Genomic DNA, 15,201 nt, shown 5'->3' with positions numbered 1-15,201 from the left:
GCTTACTTGAATAAATACGTCAGAATTCTTGAGGGGGTGAGTAAAGCCCCCCCCCCATTCTTTTTGGGAACCCCCACCCAGTGCCGGACCGCAGCTCCGCGGTTCCGTGCACACCCCTACCCTCAAGCCTCGGAGGCAAGATGTCTCTGAATACCAGTTGCAGGAAAGCAAGAGCAGGAGAGAGGGCATGCCTTCATCTCTTGCCTGTGGGCTTATCACAGGCATCTGGTGGGCCACTGTGAGAAACAGGATGCTGGGCTAGGTGGGCCTTGGGCCTGATCCAGCAGGGCTGTTCTATGTGTGTTCCGGAGTCTATACACCAATAGCTGTTTTTGTGTGAATGACTGTACATGCATTCGTTTTAGACCTCTTCAAGTGCAGGCAACAAATGTAATGTGCACTGCAGTATATGCATTGAACATAATATGTGTGACTGTACAGACATACACTATACATGGATTGTACACGTGTTTATTTCATTTATTTTTTATTTATTTATTTAACACATTTGTATACCGGCCAAAATGTAAGTCTCTGGGCGGATTACAACAAAAGGTTGTAAACAAAGTGTTGAACATAAGATGTGAATAGGGCTACAAAAACATGTATATGTGTACAGATACTTGTATGCACATACAGTAGTTCCCCTGCTAACTGAACAAAGAGGCACCTTTTTAAAGTGGTGAGTCTCTTAGCAAGGGGAGAACAACTGGCCCTATCCATCCCCAGCACAGCATCCCTCCAGTGGCTGGTGCTGGTGTCTATCTTATGTTTCTGGTTTAGATTGTGAGTCCTTTGGGGACAGGGAGCCATTTTATTTATATCTGTGTAAACCACTTTTGGAACTTATGTTGAAAAGCAGTATATAAATATTTGTTGCAGTTGTAGTAGTAGCATAATGCCTGAATATACACACCGAATTGAAGATCTTTCTGAATAACACCACTGAGGAAAGCTGAGCAGCCGAAACACGTCTGACGTAACTCTAAAAACCACTGGATATATCTCTTCAGAACAGCTCTTACTTTCACATGGATTCTGCCTCATTGTAAAACATCATTGTAAACAACTCCCAGCATCTGCTGGTATTTTCTAATGGAAACTCTAGACATATCTATGGTATTTGTGTAAAGCACATTTATGGATTTTGATTGCATATATCAGGGCAAACCCAAAGTAGAACCTTTGGACTTTTTAAAGAGACTTTTAAAATGTATTTATGGATGGTTTTTATGTACGTTTTTAATGTGTGAATATTTGATAAGACTTTTAGTATTTGGAATCAATATTTTGATATTAATGAAGTAATATTATCCTATATTCATATCTGATTAAATTGTGGTATATTATGTTCTAAGTTATTTATATATTTTGAATTGAGAGTTTTCACTTGGGGTTCTTTTTTTTGCATCATTCCTTTCTTTGTGAACCTCCCAAAAGGTTTTCATTTCTCTTTGAAGTACAGTATCATATTAAGTGTGCCAGATAGGGGTGTGCACAAAACTGGGTTTCCCAGTTCAGTTCAAGTCCAAACCGGACTCGAACCAGACCAGGCATATTCGACATCGTACCTGTTCGCACATACCTAGTGCCAGGTAATGGTGGCAAATAATGCATGTGAGAAAACCAACACATTGATGTTCTTGGACAGAACATTTTGATAGAATTGCTGAAAGTCATAGACGTGGGTTCCTTTTTCTACTTCTTTTTTGACACATTTGGTAAGGTACTAGTTAGTTTCATGCATATTAATGAAGAAAACCAGCAAAACATTAAGCAACTAGGAGACAGAGTAATGTATTGGGAATATAGAAAAACCTACATACTGAAATCTGCAAACTGGGTTGGTGTAAAACACACAGTACATATCAAACAGTACAGTCTGTGGAGCATCAGATAGGGAAAGTTTTTCACAACATTAGCTTAATTTAAAATATTTTTGAAGTGTAATGCTTTGTAGGTTTTAGAATATTTTAGGTGTGTGTTTTTTAATTGTGCTATATTTTAATAAGAAAATACATTTCAGGCAAAAGGCAGTGCTGATGTTTCCTGGCCATAGTTCATTGCTGATTCAAACTCTTTGAAGCTAATATGACCATCAGAATCTTGATCGACTTCCCTATAAGAGGAAAAAAAGAAGATATTTCAGACACTTAAAACTAGCATTTAATTCAAAGAATGTATAGTACATGGCATTTTACTTATACCATAACCTCTTATTGTAGATTATACTTATACCTGATGAAAACTGGTATCCATCTGACAGAGGTAGTAACATCAAAGTTTACTGTTTAAGCAATCTATTTTGTTACAGAAAATGAGTTGGTAACGACTCTTTAACTAACTAGATTAATTGTTACAAACTCACAATTAATCTGGAGCATAAGTTTGTAACAATGAATCTGGCAAACAGAGCCAACTTTATCCATATGTGGTGGAGCAGAGAACTTTGGATGATGGTGATGCAGTTTATGAATGAAGCTCTAAAGCTGCAATTAGCAACAAGCCCTTTGATGTTGCTATTAAACTATGGTGACCCAGAGTTAGATTTAAAAAACAAAGGAACCAGCACTCTATATATTAACAAATGCAAGAATAGTTTATGCAAAGAAATAGAAAGCAGAGGGGACCAAAGGGACTAAATATTTGAGGAAACTATGGGAAATTAACTCTCTAGTGAAAATGACAGCCTACTTAATGTCACCCCTGCTAACTTGACAAAGAGGCACCTTTTAATGTGGTAATTCTCTTTATTTAGCAGGGGGAGATTAACTGGCCCTATCCACCCCCAGCACAGTACTTCCAGTGACTGTTGCTGGTGTCTACCTGATGTTTCTTTTTAGATTGTGAGTCCTTTGGGGACAGGAATCCATTTTGTTTATCTTATTTATTTGTTATTTCTCTGTGTGAACCACCCTGAGCCATTTTGGAAGGACGGTATAGAAATCAAATGAATGAATGAATGAATGAATGAATGAATGAATGAAGAAATAAATAAATAAGGGAAAACCATGCTGATATCTCAAAGACATGGGAAATGGTAGTGGATTACCTAAAGTATACTTTAAAAACTGAAGAGTCAGGGTATGAAATAATGAATTTTGTCTGATCAAAAAAGATTAATACAAGTTAGTGATGTGATGTAGTACCTCTCTTATAAAGGTAAAGTGTGCTATCGAGTCGATTTCAACTCCTGGCGCCCACAGAGCCCTGTGGTTTTCCTTAGTAGAATACAGAAAGGGTTTACCATTGCCTCCTCCCACGCAGTATGAGATGATGCCTTCCAGCATCTTCCTATATTGCTGCTGCCCAATATAGGTGTTTCCTATAGTCTGGGAAACATATGTTTCCCATATTCTGGGAAACATATATTTCCCATAGTCTGGGAAACATAGTCTGAGAAACATACCAGCAGGGATTCGAACCGGCAACCTTCTGCTTGTTAGTCAAGCATTTCCCCACTGTGCCACTTAAGGTGATAGATATGGATTAACTTATAAAAATAGGAACAAGATAAAAATGGTTTCTTTATTAAATTATCTATATAGAGGATTAGAATTAAACGCAAAGTTTGGTATAACTGGATGCAATAGCGTCTAGTAACTTCTTCCCCATAACCTGGAGTGAATAGCCTGGTTGTCATGTGGTGTGCTCAGAACCACATGGTGTGAATATGGAGCCACAAGGGATGAGAGCCTATTCTGGCTCTTGTATGCTGTTCTATGCATGCAAGGTGAACAGATTTGCACTCAGATCAGTTGCATCCATGCATTATTGTTACATTTTCAATTTTTCAACCGAACCACAAACAGCGCCTTAACTCCTATAATTTTTATAAGAGGGAATGCCCTCAACTCTTGCCTGTAGGCTTCCAGTGGCAGCTGGTGGGCCACTGTGTGAAACAGGATGTTGGACTAGATGGGTCTTGGGCCTGATTCAGCAGGGCTGTTCTTATGTTCTTAACAAAGGGTGTTGTTGAATGTTTCGATTTGGGGTGGCAAAATTAGTGCTTTGGACGGCTGAAATATTTCTATTCACTTTTATTTATCCTATTCACTGCTTTCCTTTATGTGCTGTTACTTAGGTATCTCCCCCCTCCCCCTTGGTTAGGGCTTCTTTTGCCTTCCCAGAGAGCAGGGGCGTAACGACAATTAGGCAGGGGGAGGCCATTGTCTCGGGGCCCCCCGCCTTGGGGGGGCCCCTCAGAGGCTCTCCCCCACCCAGTGCCTACCCAATCTTCCTTGTGAAGTCATTTAAAAAAAAATTTCTCCTTGTTCTGGCGCCGCCGCTATTTCCTTCTTGTTTTTCTCAGTGAATCCACCCTTTGCATTGTGGGGGCTCCTCCTCCTTCCCCAAATCCCCATCCATTGGCTGGCTGTGGTGGTCACGTGAAGAGAGTCACATGATTATCAGCTGGCTGCCTAGAGACAAGCACCAGCTGAGCAAGCAAGCGGACTCCTGCTGCTGCAAACAAACCGCTCGGAGGAGAACTCTCAGAGACAAACAGTCGGAGTCAGAATTTCTGAAGCACACTTCCCAGTGACTGTTGCCAGTTTTGTCTGTGTGTGTGTGAGTTAGTCTCTGGGCCCTTTGGGGACCATCTCCTCCTATATTTTAGCTATACAACCTCTTAAACTGCGAGGAAAGATTCGCGTGGAAACCAGTCGGAAACAGTGGCGATCTGTGTGGGGCTTCGCTATAACTGGGTTGTGTCCGAGCGCTTTTGGACAAGGTCTAGGGGGCGGGTGTCACCTGTATTCACCTCGTCTTTTTCTTGATTAAATCTGGGCCACTGAGCCATTCCTCGTAGATTGGAGCCACTCTGGCTTTCAAAGGGCACCGATCCAAATCAATCCAAATGATCAGCACCCTTTGGCTTCTGATAACCGATGCAGAATTCACACCTCAGAAGTTTTTCTGAAGGGATGTTATTCCCTTATTTTCTGAGGTGTGAATTCTCATTCAATGATAGCAAATGAGATTTTTTTCAAGTAACGAACTCTCATGACCCCACTTTCACTTTTTCACACTTGCATTTACTATGAATATGATGAATAAATGAATCTACCACAAAGCACTTTTTGAAGAAAAACCTCAGAAAATCAACAAAATCCAGCCCTCTGGCCAATCACTCTGAAATTGGGGACGGGTGGTAGTCTCCACCCATTAGGCACTATCTACCAGCCCACCCCACTCTTTTGGGGCAGATCCACTTTCTGCCCCCAATCTGCCCCAAAGACACCAAAACTTCAAAAATTCCCCCAAAATCAGCCCTCTGCCCAATCCCCCTGAAATTGGGGTGTTAGCTGCCACCCATTAGGCACTACCACTCCACCCCACCCTTTTGGGGCAGATACACTTTCTGCCCCCAAACTGCCCCAAAGACACAAAAACTTCAAAAATTCCCAAAAAATCACTCCTTTGTCCAATCCCCCTTAAATTGGGGTGGTAGCCTCCACCCATTAGGCACTACCACCCCACCCTACTCTTCTGCCCCAGGCCCCACTTTCTGCCCCAATCTGCCCCAAAGACACGAAAACTTCAGAAATTCCCCCCAAATCACCCCTTTGCCCAATCCCCCTGAAATTGGGGTGGTAGCCTGCACCCATTAGGCACTACCACCCCACCCCACTCTTTTTGCCCAGATCCCATTCTATGCCCCCGAACTGCCCCAAAGTCACCAAAACTTCAAAAAATCCCCCAAAATTGGCCATGAGCCGAATCACCCGAATTTTTCGGCCCCGAAATTCAGGTGATTTGGCTCGGCCCCGAAAAATATCGGGGGACATCGGGGGTGATTCGGTTCGGCCCTGAATCACCCGAAATTGCTCATTTCGGGCACAGATCGATCTGTGCCCAAAATTTTTTGCACATCCCTAGTCTTCTGCAAAGCCTAACACCTATCTAATTGCCAACTTGACTACCCATTCCCAAGATTCATTTCCCAAGGCAACATACCACTCTTACATAATCCTTCAGTTCCCTTCTGACCATTGGATTTACTTCACCACCACACTATGTTTCCCATTTCTGCTTCCCTTCCTGGGACCTTTCACGTTTTTAATCTAAAAGAGAAAATGGTTTACAGTAGACGCTTTCCTTTGTTTTATGCTTGTTCAACACCCATTACAACACAATTATTCTCTGTTTAAAGAAACTGCTCAAGACTGCTGCTAAGCAAATAACCACAACAAAAGACCATCCACATGATTATCTAAACTCTCAAGACTTTAATCATTTTCTCTGAGCTCTTGGACAAGCAGCATGTGCTGGAAAAATTAAAAAGAGCTCCAAACCATGAAAAATGCTCAGCAGACTTTGGAATTTAAAAATATTATATATAATTCCAGAGCAAAAACATTGGATACTCTTCAACTGACATATAAATTAGATGGCTAAAATCTTGTACTATAATATTATTTTATTATTATTATTTTTATATTTTATATCCCACTCTTCCACCAAGGAGCCTAGAGCAGTGTACTGCATACTTAGGTTTCTCCTCACAACAACCCTGTGAAGTAGGTTAGGCTGAGAGAAAAGTGACTGGCCCAGAGTCATCCAGCAAGTAACATGGCTGAATGGTGCCAGCCCCAACTTCCCTACCCGGCAGGCTTTGCTCCACTTTTCTTTGCTCCACTCTTCTTTCCCTTGACCCCAGCTTCTTCCCTCTCCCCTTCTACTGGAACCCTACTAACTGTCTCATCTGCACACTTACCTTGCTTCTTCTGTGCTGACTGATCTGCCTGTAACCCATCCCTCAAACCACATCTCTGGAAATCTGCTACTCTGTGTGTGTGTGTGTGTGTGTGTGTGCGCGCGCGCGCGCGCACATGTGTGTGTGCACACACACATATACTTCACTACTTGCAGGGGTTCCATTCCTCATCTACTACCACAAGTAATGAAACTGTGAGTAAGAAGGCATTGTACCAATGGAAAATAGAGTTAGGTTCCTGGATGGGGAAAAATGACAAAAAAGTTGGAAAACAGTGGAAAAAACCTGAAAGGCATTACTGCACCGTGCTCTGCAGGGTCTCCTTGTGCCCAGCAATGCTCCCAAACTGTGAAATGTGCCCCCAAACTGCAGAAAAAACATGGGGGAAATGCTTTAAAAAAGAACTGAGTCACAAAATGGCTCCTGCAGACAAAATGGTGGCCTGAAGTGACCTCCGTGGTCACTTCCGGCCCTCTAGGAACACAGATGTGTGGGTTTTTACCCTTTAGTATCTGCAGATAATGAAATTGTGTGTCAACTAAGATACCTGTAAACTGCAAATAGCAGTTCTGCAAGTAATGAAGTTTGCTTGTATATAAATATGTAGCTACTATAGGATCAGAATGTGTGAAACTGTAGCCTAAAGATAGGTAAATCCTGACAGAATGGTCAGAGTTTAGTTTTGCTTGCTCTTAAACTCTGCCGAATATGCCTTTACATCTCCAGCTCTTAAACTGTTACTCACTGCCCGTATCCATTCTTGACTCTTTCCTTCAGGACTGTTAACCATAAGAACATAAAAACAGCCCTGCTGGATCAGGCCAAAGGCCTATCAGGTCTAGCATTCAGTTGCCCACCAGATGCCTCTGGAAAGCCAACAAGCAAGAGAAGGCATGCCCTCTCTCTTGCTCTTGCTCCCCTGCAACTGGTATTTAGAGGCATCTTGTGTCTGAGGCTGGAGATGGCCTATAGCCACCAGACTAGTAGCCATTGACAGATCTGTCCTCCATGAATTTGTCTAAGCCCTTTTTAAAGCCATCCAAGCAAGTGGCCATTGCCACGTCCCATGGCAGAGAATCCCATAGATTAATTATGTGCTGCCTTTGACAGTCTTTGTTCCTTTTCTTAGTGTGAGATGTGTTAGTTGTTCAGCATGCAAACATGTCAGATGAGGAATTGGATTGGAGTAATGGCTGCTGCTGTCACAATGGCACTGGTGCTTCCCTAAAGCAGCACTATTCTCTATTCCTCGTTCTGGGGACGGGGCACTTTATCATACCGTTCCTGCCTGTGTTGGGAAAGTGGTTCAGGAGAATAAGGCAAATAGGCGAGCAGAAGTGAGGAACACTATTACAGAAGACAGCTTGAACAGCCAACTCAGTCAACTGACAGGCATTGTATCACTTACTGAGGAGGACTGAGCCAGCCAAACAAAAGTATACATTTGTTTTAAATTGGAAAGTTACAAAAAACACATTAACGAGTTTAAACAGGAACTGCCACTGCAGTACAGCCAGAACTGCCATACTGATTGAACAAGGAGAGTAAAGATGACACTTCATGCAAGGAGCCCTGCTGGGGATGAAATGACCCACCAATTGAAGATTCAAAGACGACAGCTTCTCCAGTAAGCTGCCTTCCCCCCTGATAAATCAGCCAGTCCTTTCTACTAAAATGCTTGTTTCTTTGTTGATGAGCTTCCTGCCGTGCTCTGCAGTTTAGCTAGCAACACGTGTTTCTTTAAAGACAGAGATGTTGGGGAAAAACCAGATAAATACTTAATAAACATAGAAGAATTATAAAGAGGATTGTTGTAGTTTTGTTGACTAAAATAGTACAGATCTGATAGGATTACTGGCAGTCAAAATCCCCATTTTGAGTGATGGATCCCTTAAGGAAGCATTTAAGTTATCATAATATAATCAAGATTGGTAAATACTTACCCCCTGAAATAGTCTGGAGTGGTCTCCAGTTTTTTAGATGATGGGATTAAATCACAAACTGGTTTAAAATGATGAGATTACTGCAAGACCAATGCAATACATTGTGTTGAAGAAAACTTAAGGATTCAAAAGCTGCATGGAAGCAGCTCCTCTTTACTTTATGGTGCCGGTTGCGCTCTCTCTCTCTCTCTCTCTCTCTCATAATAGCAATATTCAAACAATACTGTACGTTTTAGAAAATGTAATATCCAAATACTCTTGGGGAAAGTGAAAGGTCACGGGGTAAAATGAAATGTGAATGGTCACGCTCACTGAAACCAGGGGTGCAGTGCACTGAGGGATCACCCCTCAGCCGGACACTCTTTCTGCCCATCTGAGTACAGCCCGAGCACACACACTATTTATTTATTTATTTATTCATTACATTTATATCCCGCTCTTCCTCCAAGAAGCCCAGAGCGGTGTACTACATACTTAGGTTTCTCCTCACAACAATCCTGTGAAGGAGGTTAGGCTGAGAGAGAAGTGACTGGCCCAGAGTCACCCAGCAAGTCTCATGGCTGAAGGGGGATTTGAACTCGGGTCTCCCCGGTCCTAGTCCAGCACTCTAACCACTACGAAGGCTGGGATGCCCTAGCCTGCGTTGGGCCGCTTGTGAGAACAGCCTTTCTGTGTCACTGGAAGTGTGTATTATGACAGAGTCTTACAAACTGATTGGTAGAGGGCAATGAGGAAATCTGTGAAGCTCTTCTCACAATTGGTGAGAAGAACTTCCAGCGGGTCTAAGGGGAGAGTGGGTTAACTTACCCCTCCCTGCAGATGATCGCCGAGCTGTCCCTGGGTGGCCGATCAGCTGCCCACATGATTACCAGCTCCATCATGGAGCCGGTTGGGGCGGCAGGGATTGGGGGCTGCCTGGCCCCCGGAAGTTACAGGATGCCCCGCACAAGTGCGAGAGGCATCCCGGGGAGACCCCTGGGGCCGGGAGGCTTGTTTGAGCCTCCCAGCGGGGGTCTCCTCATGTGTCGCCATGGCACACAATCAGAAAACCCGGGTTAGCAGAGCACTCACTCCGCTAACCAGGGCTAAGGGAAGGGCTACTTTGGCGGGCTAGCCGCCAGAGAACCACCGAGTTCGCCCATAAGCCCGGTAGTTCTCACGATGGGGGAAAACCAGGCTGGGCTCCTTTAGCCCGGTTTCCCCCCATCATGAGAACAGCCTCTTTGATTCTCAATGTAAAGCTCTAGAGACAATTCTGGGCTAAATAAAACAGCATGGAGCATATTTACATACTGAAAGTTCAAATTACACCTTGCAGGTGTTGATTTGTCCTCCCAGACACTTTAGCAAGAAAATGCACTTTGTACAAATAAGGGAATTGTTACTGGCTGTATTTGTAAGTGTTATTACTTTTATAAGGGAAGATTGTCATGGTTATTAGAAAACTGAAGTTTTCCTTCCATTGAGGTGAAAGCAATTTAAAAAGTGTAATCTTACCACAAAAAACCACTAAGGTGTGTGTGTACACATACAGGATTCTTGAGTAGTTATTTCTATATAAGCAGTACAAAAATATCATAAATGCTAAACTCTCATGGCAGCTGTATAGTGCTAATTTCTGTTAGAAAAAATTTCTTGAGTCTAATTTGCATCCCACAGAGCACAGCTGACCTGCTAGTATTTGAAATGAAATACCCATTATTCCATTCCTGAGCAAACCAATTCCCCTACTTAAGCCTATATATATATTGAGTGCAATTCAATTATTCTGAAATATACTATTAGTAACAGTGTAAATAAAAAGGCTTGAAATTTCATTGGCATCACTTGTCCTGTTAGACAGATTTGTGCTTAAAGTGTACTTCACTCTAAGAAGAAAGCTGTAAAGAGCTACAAATATATTTAGTATTAAGAGAACGAAATGAGAGCTCCTTAAATGCTGCGAAACCTAAACAGAAATCATATAATTTCTGTTTCAAACATATAATCACGTTAACAGAGCTAATCTAGTGCCATCGTAAACTTGATTAGGAGATAAGAGAGATGGGACAGAAATGGTCATCCTGCAATCCTCTAACGCAGCTACTGAAGAGCTTTTCGCTCTATACAGCAGTCTTATGTTATGATCCATTTGGAACAAAAGCATACTGATGAAGAAAATCATCCTTCCAGTGATATGGACTATTCACAGTAGCAGGGTCTTACACAAGAGGCAATGCAATGAAGTGCACTAATGTTAATTTTAACAGTTGGCACTGTGGATAAGAGAAAAGAGATGGAGGTGATGGATGTGTAAGGTCTGTCTTTTAACCAAACAACTGCAGTAAAGCGTCTGGCAGTCACACAGCACATATTGTACAGGTTTCCAGAAACATGTATTGGTAGAAATGATCCAGAGAAAAGTTAGGGAAGGGGCCAAGGTTCAGTGCCACAGCATCTGCTTAGTATACAAAAGGCCACCAAAAGGTAAAGGTATCAGGTAGCAAATGTTGGGAAATACTTCTGAGGCCCTAGAGAGCTGCTGCTACCAGTTAAGAGTCCTTAATATGTAGGGTAGCTTCATATGTTTGCTTTGTTAGTATGAAATTTCTTACAACTCCAACATAAAATCTCCAGTTAATGAGGATTAGCAATGATTAGAAATTTGGATGAACACATTTTAAATATTAGATGGCCAATAACCATAATATGTAAGATAAACAAAAGAGTGACTTTGTCTATTGGGTGATCACCTCATATCAGTGTATGTGATAGATATAAACCTTTCACGTTAACCAGCCCGTCATTTTTCTGAGGTCCTTCTCCAAATTCCTCAGCCCTCAGAAGTTAGGTGGGTATCTAATGAGGAGAGAGCCTCTTCTGTGGTGTGGCCCCTTCTTTAGAATTCCCTCCCTTGGAAAGTTTGCCTCATTATTAAAATCTAGGTGCCAGGCTTAATCTACCCTGTTCACCCTACATTTAATGAACACCAGAGGTTTTATTGGTTTTATCCTGTTGTCTTATTCATTTGGCTAGTTTTATAAACGACATGTATAGTTTATGAAATTCCACAGCTGTTTTATTACTTTTTAACATTTTATTTTGGTTTGATGTTTTTACTGCTGTGATTTTAATCTTTCTTAATACCTTCCCCGAGGACTTCTTACAGAGGAAAGGTAAGGCAGAATTTAAAAACAAATACATATTAAAGAGGTGCTAAAATTAATAAGACACATATTCTTGGGCAGAAGTTGCCATCTTCCTTTTAAAATCTGTTCATTTAAATTTCAAAATGAATGAAAGTGTGCTTACATTAGCCTTATTCATACATTATATTCAACACACATGCAATCTGTGGACCGTGTACACACATACAGATCTGTGCACATGTGCAGCTATTCACAAAAGTATGAGCACTTTACTTTTATTTATTTTAAGAATTTTGACCCTGCCTTTCTATGGTAAAACAAACGCAAGACAGCTTACACTAAGCAAACAAACAATATAACACATTGTTTGTATCTAACAGATACAAAAACAATAAAAGAAGGGGGGAAGCAGCAACAAAACACAGTAAAACCAGTACAAAAGCAGCAGCATACAAGAAAATCTAAATCCCACAAATTTAGAAGTCAGACATTGGACATGACACAATTGACAGATTTAGTGACAGACAATGCAAAGGCAACTGAAGAACAGAAACAGGGCTGCTTGGAATTTTATACAAGAACTCTACCTCTGATTATCCTAGTCCAGGTTAAATGTCTAGGTGCCATGACTCCCTGGCGTCTGAGATTTGTCAAGCCCTGTCATAGTAGCTTTTTTGTGATGGTGTAACTTATGCTTTTATAGGTGATGGCTGCTGCTAGTATAGCTACACAACTCTATTTTGCATCAAAATGGTGGCTTTAGTCAGCTACCAACAGTAGGTTATAATGTTGTGCTGGACTGCTACATCCCATCTAACATACTTATCGTTTGATGCAGTGGATCTTAGGATCAGGCTGCACAAGTAGGTTCCACAAAGCAAATGCTGGGGCTTTAAATATTTTATATCTCCTTACGCAACCCAACATTTAGGAAGCTAGAACAGGGTGGGCCTATAATGGATCAATTATTAATTTCAAATCTGTGTGTTCCTATTAAATGTTGTTTATCCCCTCCTTATTGATTCGATTCACCCATCTGTTTAAGTATAAAATAAGGGTTTCATAGAGCTGGATAATATAGATTGCTACTAAATCTGCTTTAGTAAGAACAGATGGAGCAACAGAAACATTATATTCAGCATATGTAGTTGCAGAAAATGTGTAGCTCTTTAAACAGTGACATGCTCTAATGTTTATTAAGGAAAATTGTGCCAGGCAGCTAGAAACCAGAAAATTGATAGAAATTGCACTACATTAATCTACACTTCCAACATCTGCTTGAACTATTGATTAAAGTCTGCCATTAGTTTTATTCCCAATACTGCATTAATAGGTATAGAAGTAACATAACTTTAGGCAAGTTTTTTTTAGAGAGAGAGTGCACAGTATCATTTATCATGATGGAGAACTGATAAATGAGAATATATACTTCACTGCAAGCTTTGAAATTTCTGAACATTTTTATAGCGCTGTCACTTGATTAAAGAAACCTTTGTTGATAAATTAAAACTCATGGTTAATCAGATTTGTGTATGGGTAAACACATTTTGAAGCAAGAAGCATCATTCTTATATGATGTATGCAGGTAGCATCTTAGAAGAGCATAATGAATGAAGGGAGTGTTGCCACTTGCACTTGCTACACCTCCCTGCTCTTCCTGCCTGTGCTGGTTGTGGCCAAATTACCCACCTATGTGGGGGGGGGGGCTCCCAACACTCCCATGCCTGTCCCATCAGCTGCTCCATTCCTGGCAAAACTGACATCGTCAAATGGGTGGAGATTACAGACAAAGAGGCATTCTCTCCTATATGGGAGAAAAGGTGGAATGCCTCTTTAGATGACTGCCATCTACAGGCTTTAAATTTAAAACTTTTTTTTAAAGTCTGATTATTTAGATGCACTTTTTGGTCAATTCAATGTTTTATTTAATTAATTTATTAAACATTGCAATCGTAATTTGGGGAAGAGGTATTGCTTTGTACTTGGCAGAAAGTCTTCAATCCCAGACATTGAGGCTGTTCACACGAGCAGCCCTACCCAGCCTTGGGCAGCCCTTCCCAGAGCTGCCTCCCTGGGTAGCCTGATTTTTTTTTTAAACTCAGGCTTTTATCCAGGTCCAGGGTCATGTGTCTGCCCATTCTGCAGGCAGCACAAGCAGAATTAGAACCAGATGCCTAGAGTGCCTGGCTTGAGGGCAAATGCCTCAATGCACCACACAACTCGTGTGGTGCATTAAGGGATATTTGGAGGCTGGGCTTTATTTTTCCCATCCTCCAGAAATCTAGGTAGCCACCTAATGGCACAGTGGAGAAATGACTTGATTAGAAAGCCAGAGGTTGTCGGTTCGAATCCCCACTAGTATGTTTCCCAGACAATGGGAAAGACCTATATCGGGCAGTAGTGATATAGGAAAGATGCTGAAAGGCATCATCTCATACTGCCTGGGAGATGGCAATGGCAAACCCCTCCTGTATTCTACCAAAGACAACCACAGGGCTCTGTGATCACCAGGAGTCAACACCGACTTGACAGCACACTTTACCTTTACCAGAGATCCATGCTTCTTAGAGCAGTACGGATCATGTGGCTGCATGAGCCGCCCGCCACACAGCTGATCTGTGATCGTCTGAGGGGAAGGTAGGTTCGACCCTGCCTTCCTGCCCATCCATCCACCCTCCCTCCCAGAAATGGTCATGTGAATGACCTCATTTTCTATTAAAAGAATCACATAGCAGGTAGTGTGAAAGAGCTGTCTCATAACCTGGACAACCACTGCCTGTCAAAGCAGACAGCACTAATCTAGATGGCTCAATAGTCTGATTCAGCATAAGGCAGCTATCCACTTAAGTTATCCACTCATTGCTAGGCACACCTTATTTGTGGTCCATGCAGATCCCTACTATTATCACTACGAAGGCAAGGAGGAACGCTAGACTTCAAAACTATTTTGAAGTCTGTCTGCTATGTATGCATTTAAGAGCAAATCCTTATGAAGGTAGTAGTACATGCTTTTTCAACAAGTCATAGATTTTGATCATACAGAGGAGGTATACTGAGCCCTGCAAAATTGTAACAGGATTGGATACAGAACTTAATTCACCCTCTCAGCTGAAATAGCTTTTCCTTTTCCTTTATCCTTCTAAGCCACCAATAATCTAGGGAAAGCAAAACAAAGAAACAATGGGATTGTCATAATGATCAAATCAGTGATCTATCACATCTAAGCATCTCCTATCTGACAGTGCTAAATAAAGAGGAACACACAGGAAGCTTCATAATCAAACAGGCTGTACTTAGGGGAAGATTATCCTCAACTGCCATCACACACACACACACACACACACACACACACCATGTACATGTATCTATGTGTGTGTATTTTATCCACACTTTATAGTACCCAACATCTATC

General features: G+C 41.7%; 1 protein-coding gene across 4 annotated transcripts in view; it reads right to left on the bottom strand.

Moving 5' to 3' along the window:
* Window positions 1–1,781: 1,781 nt before the first annotated feature.
* Window positions 1,782–15,201, bottom strand: part of EFCAB11 (EF-hand calcium binding domain 11) — an 83,977-nt gene continuing 70,557 nt past the window's right edge. For 2 of the 4 annotated variants that reach the window (XM_053255690.1, XM_053255680.1), the window contains one exon: window positions 1,782–2,119. Coding sequence is in view for 3 of the 4 variants with exons in the window: in XM_053255680.1 (XP_053111655.1) it covers window positions 2,023–2,119 (97 nt within the window). In the remaining variant the exon portion in view is untranslated. Of the gene's footprint in view, window positions 2,120–14,880; window positions 14,945–15,201 lie in introns of all 4 variants that reach the window. The other 2 variants (XM_053255699.1, XM_053255708.1) reach the window with 2 other exon arrangements.

Source organism: Hemicordylus capensis, chromosome 1 (assembly GCF_027244095.1).
Source record: "Hemicordylus capensis ecotype Gifberg chromosome 1, rHemCap1.1.pri, whole genome shotgun sequence".
Classification (NCBI taxonomy): domain Eukaryota; kingdom Metazoa; phylum Chordata; class Lepidosauria; order Squamata; family Cordylidae; genus Hemicordylus; species Hemicordylus capensis.
The sequence above is the reverse complement of the archived record's forward strand: the minus strand, read 5'-3'. Positions and strand labels throughout refer to the sequence as shown.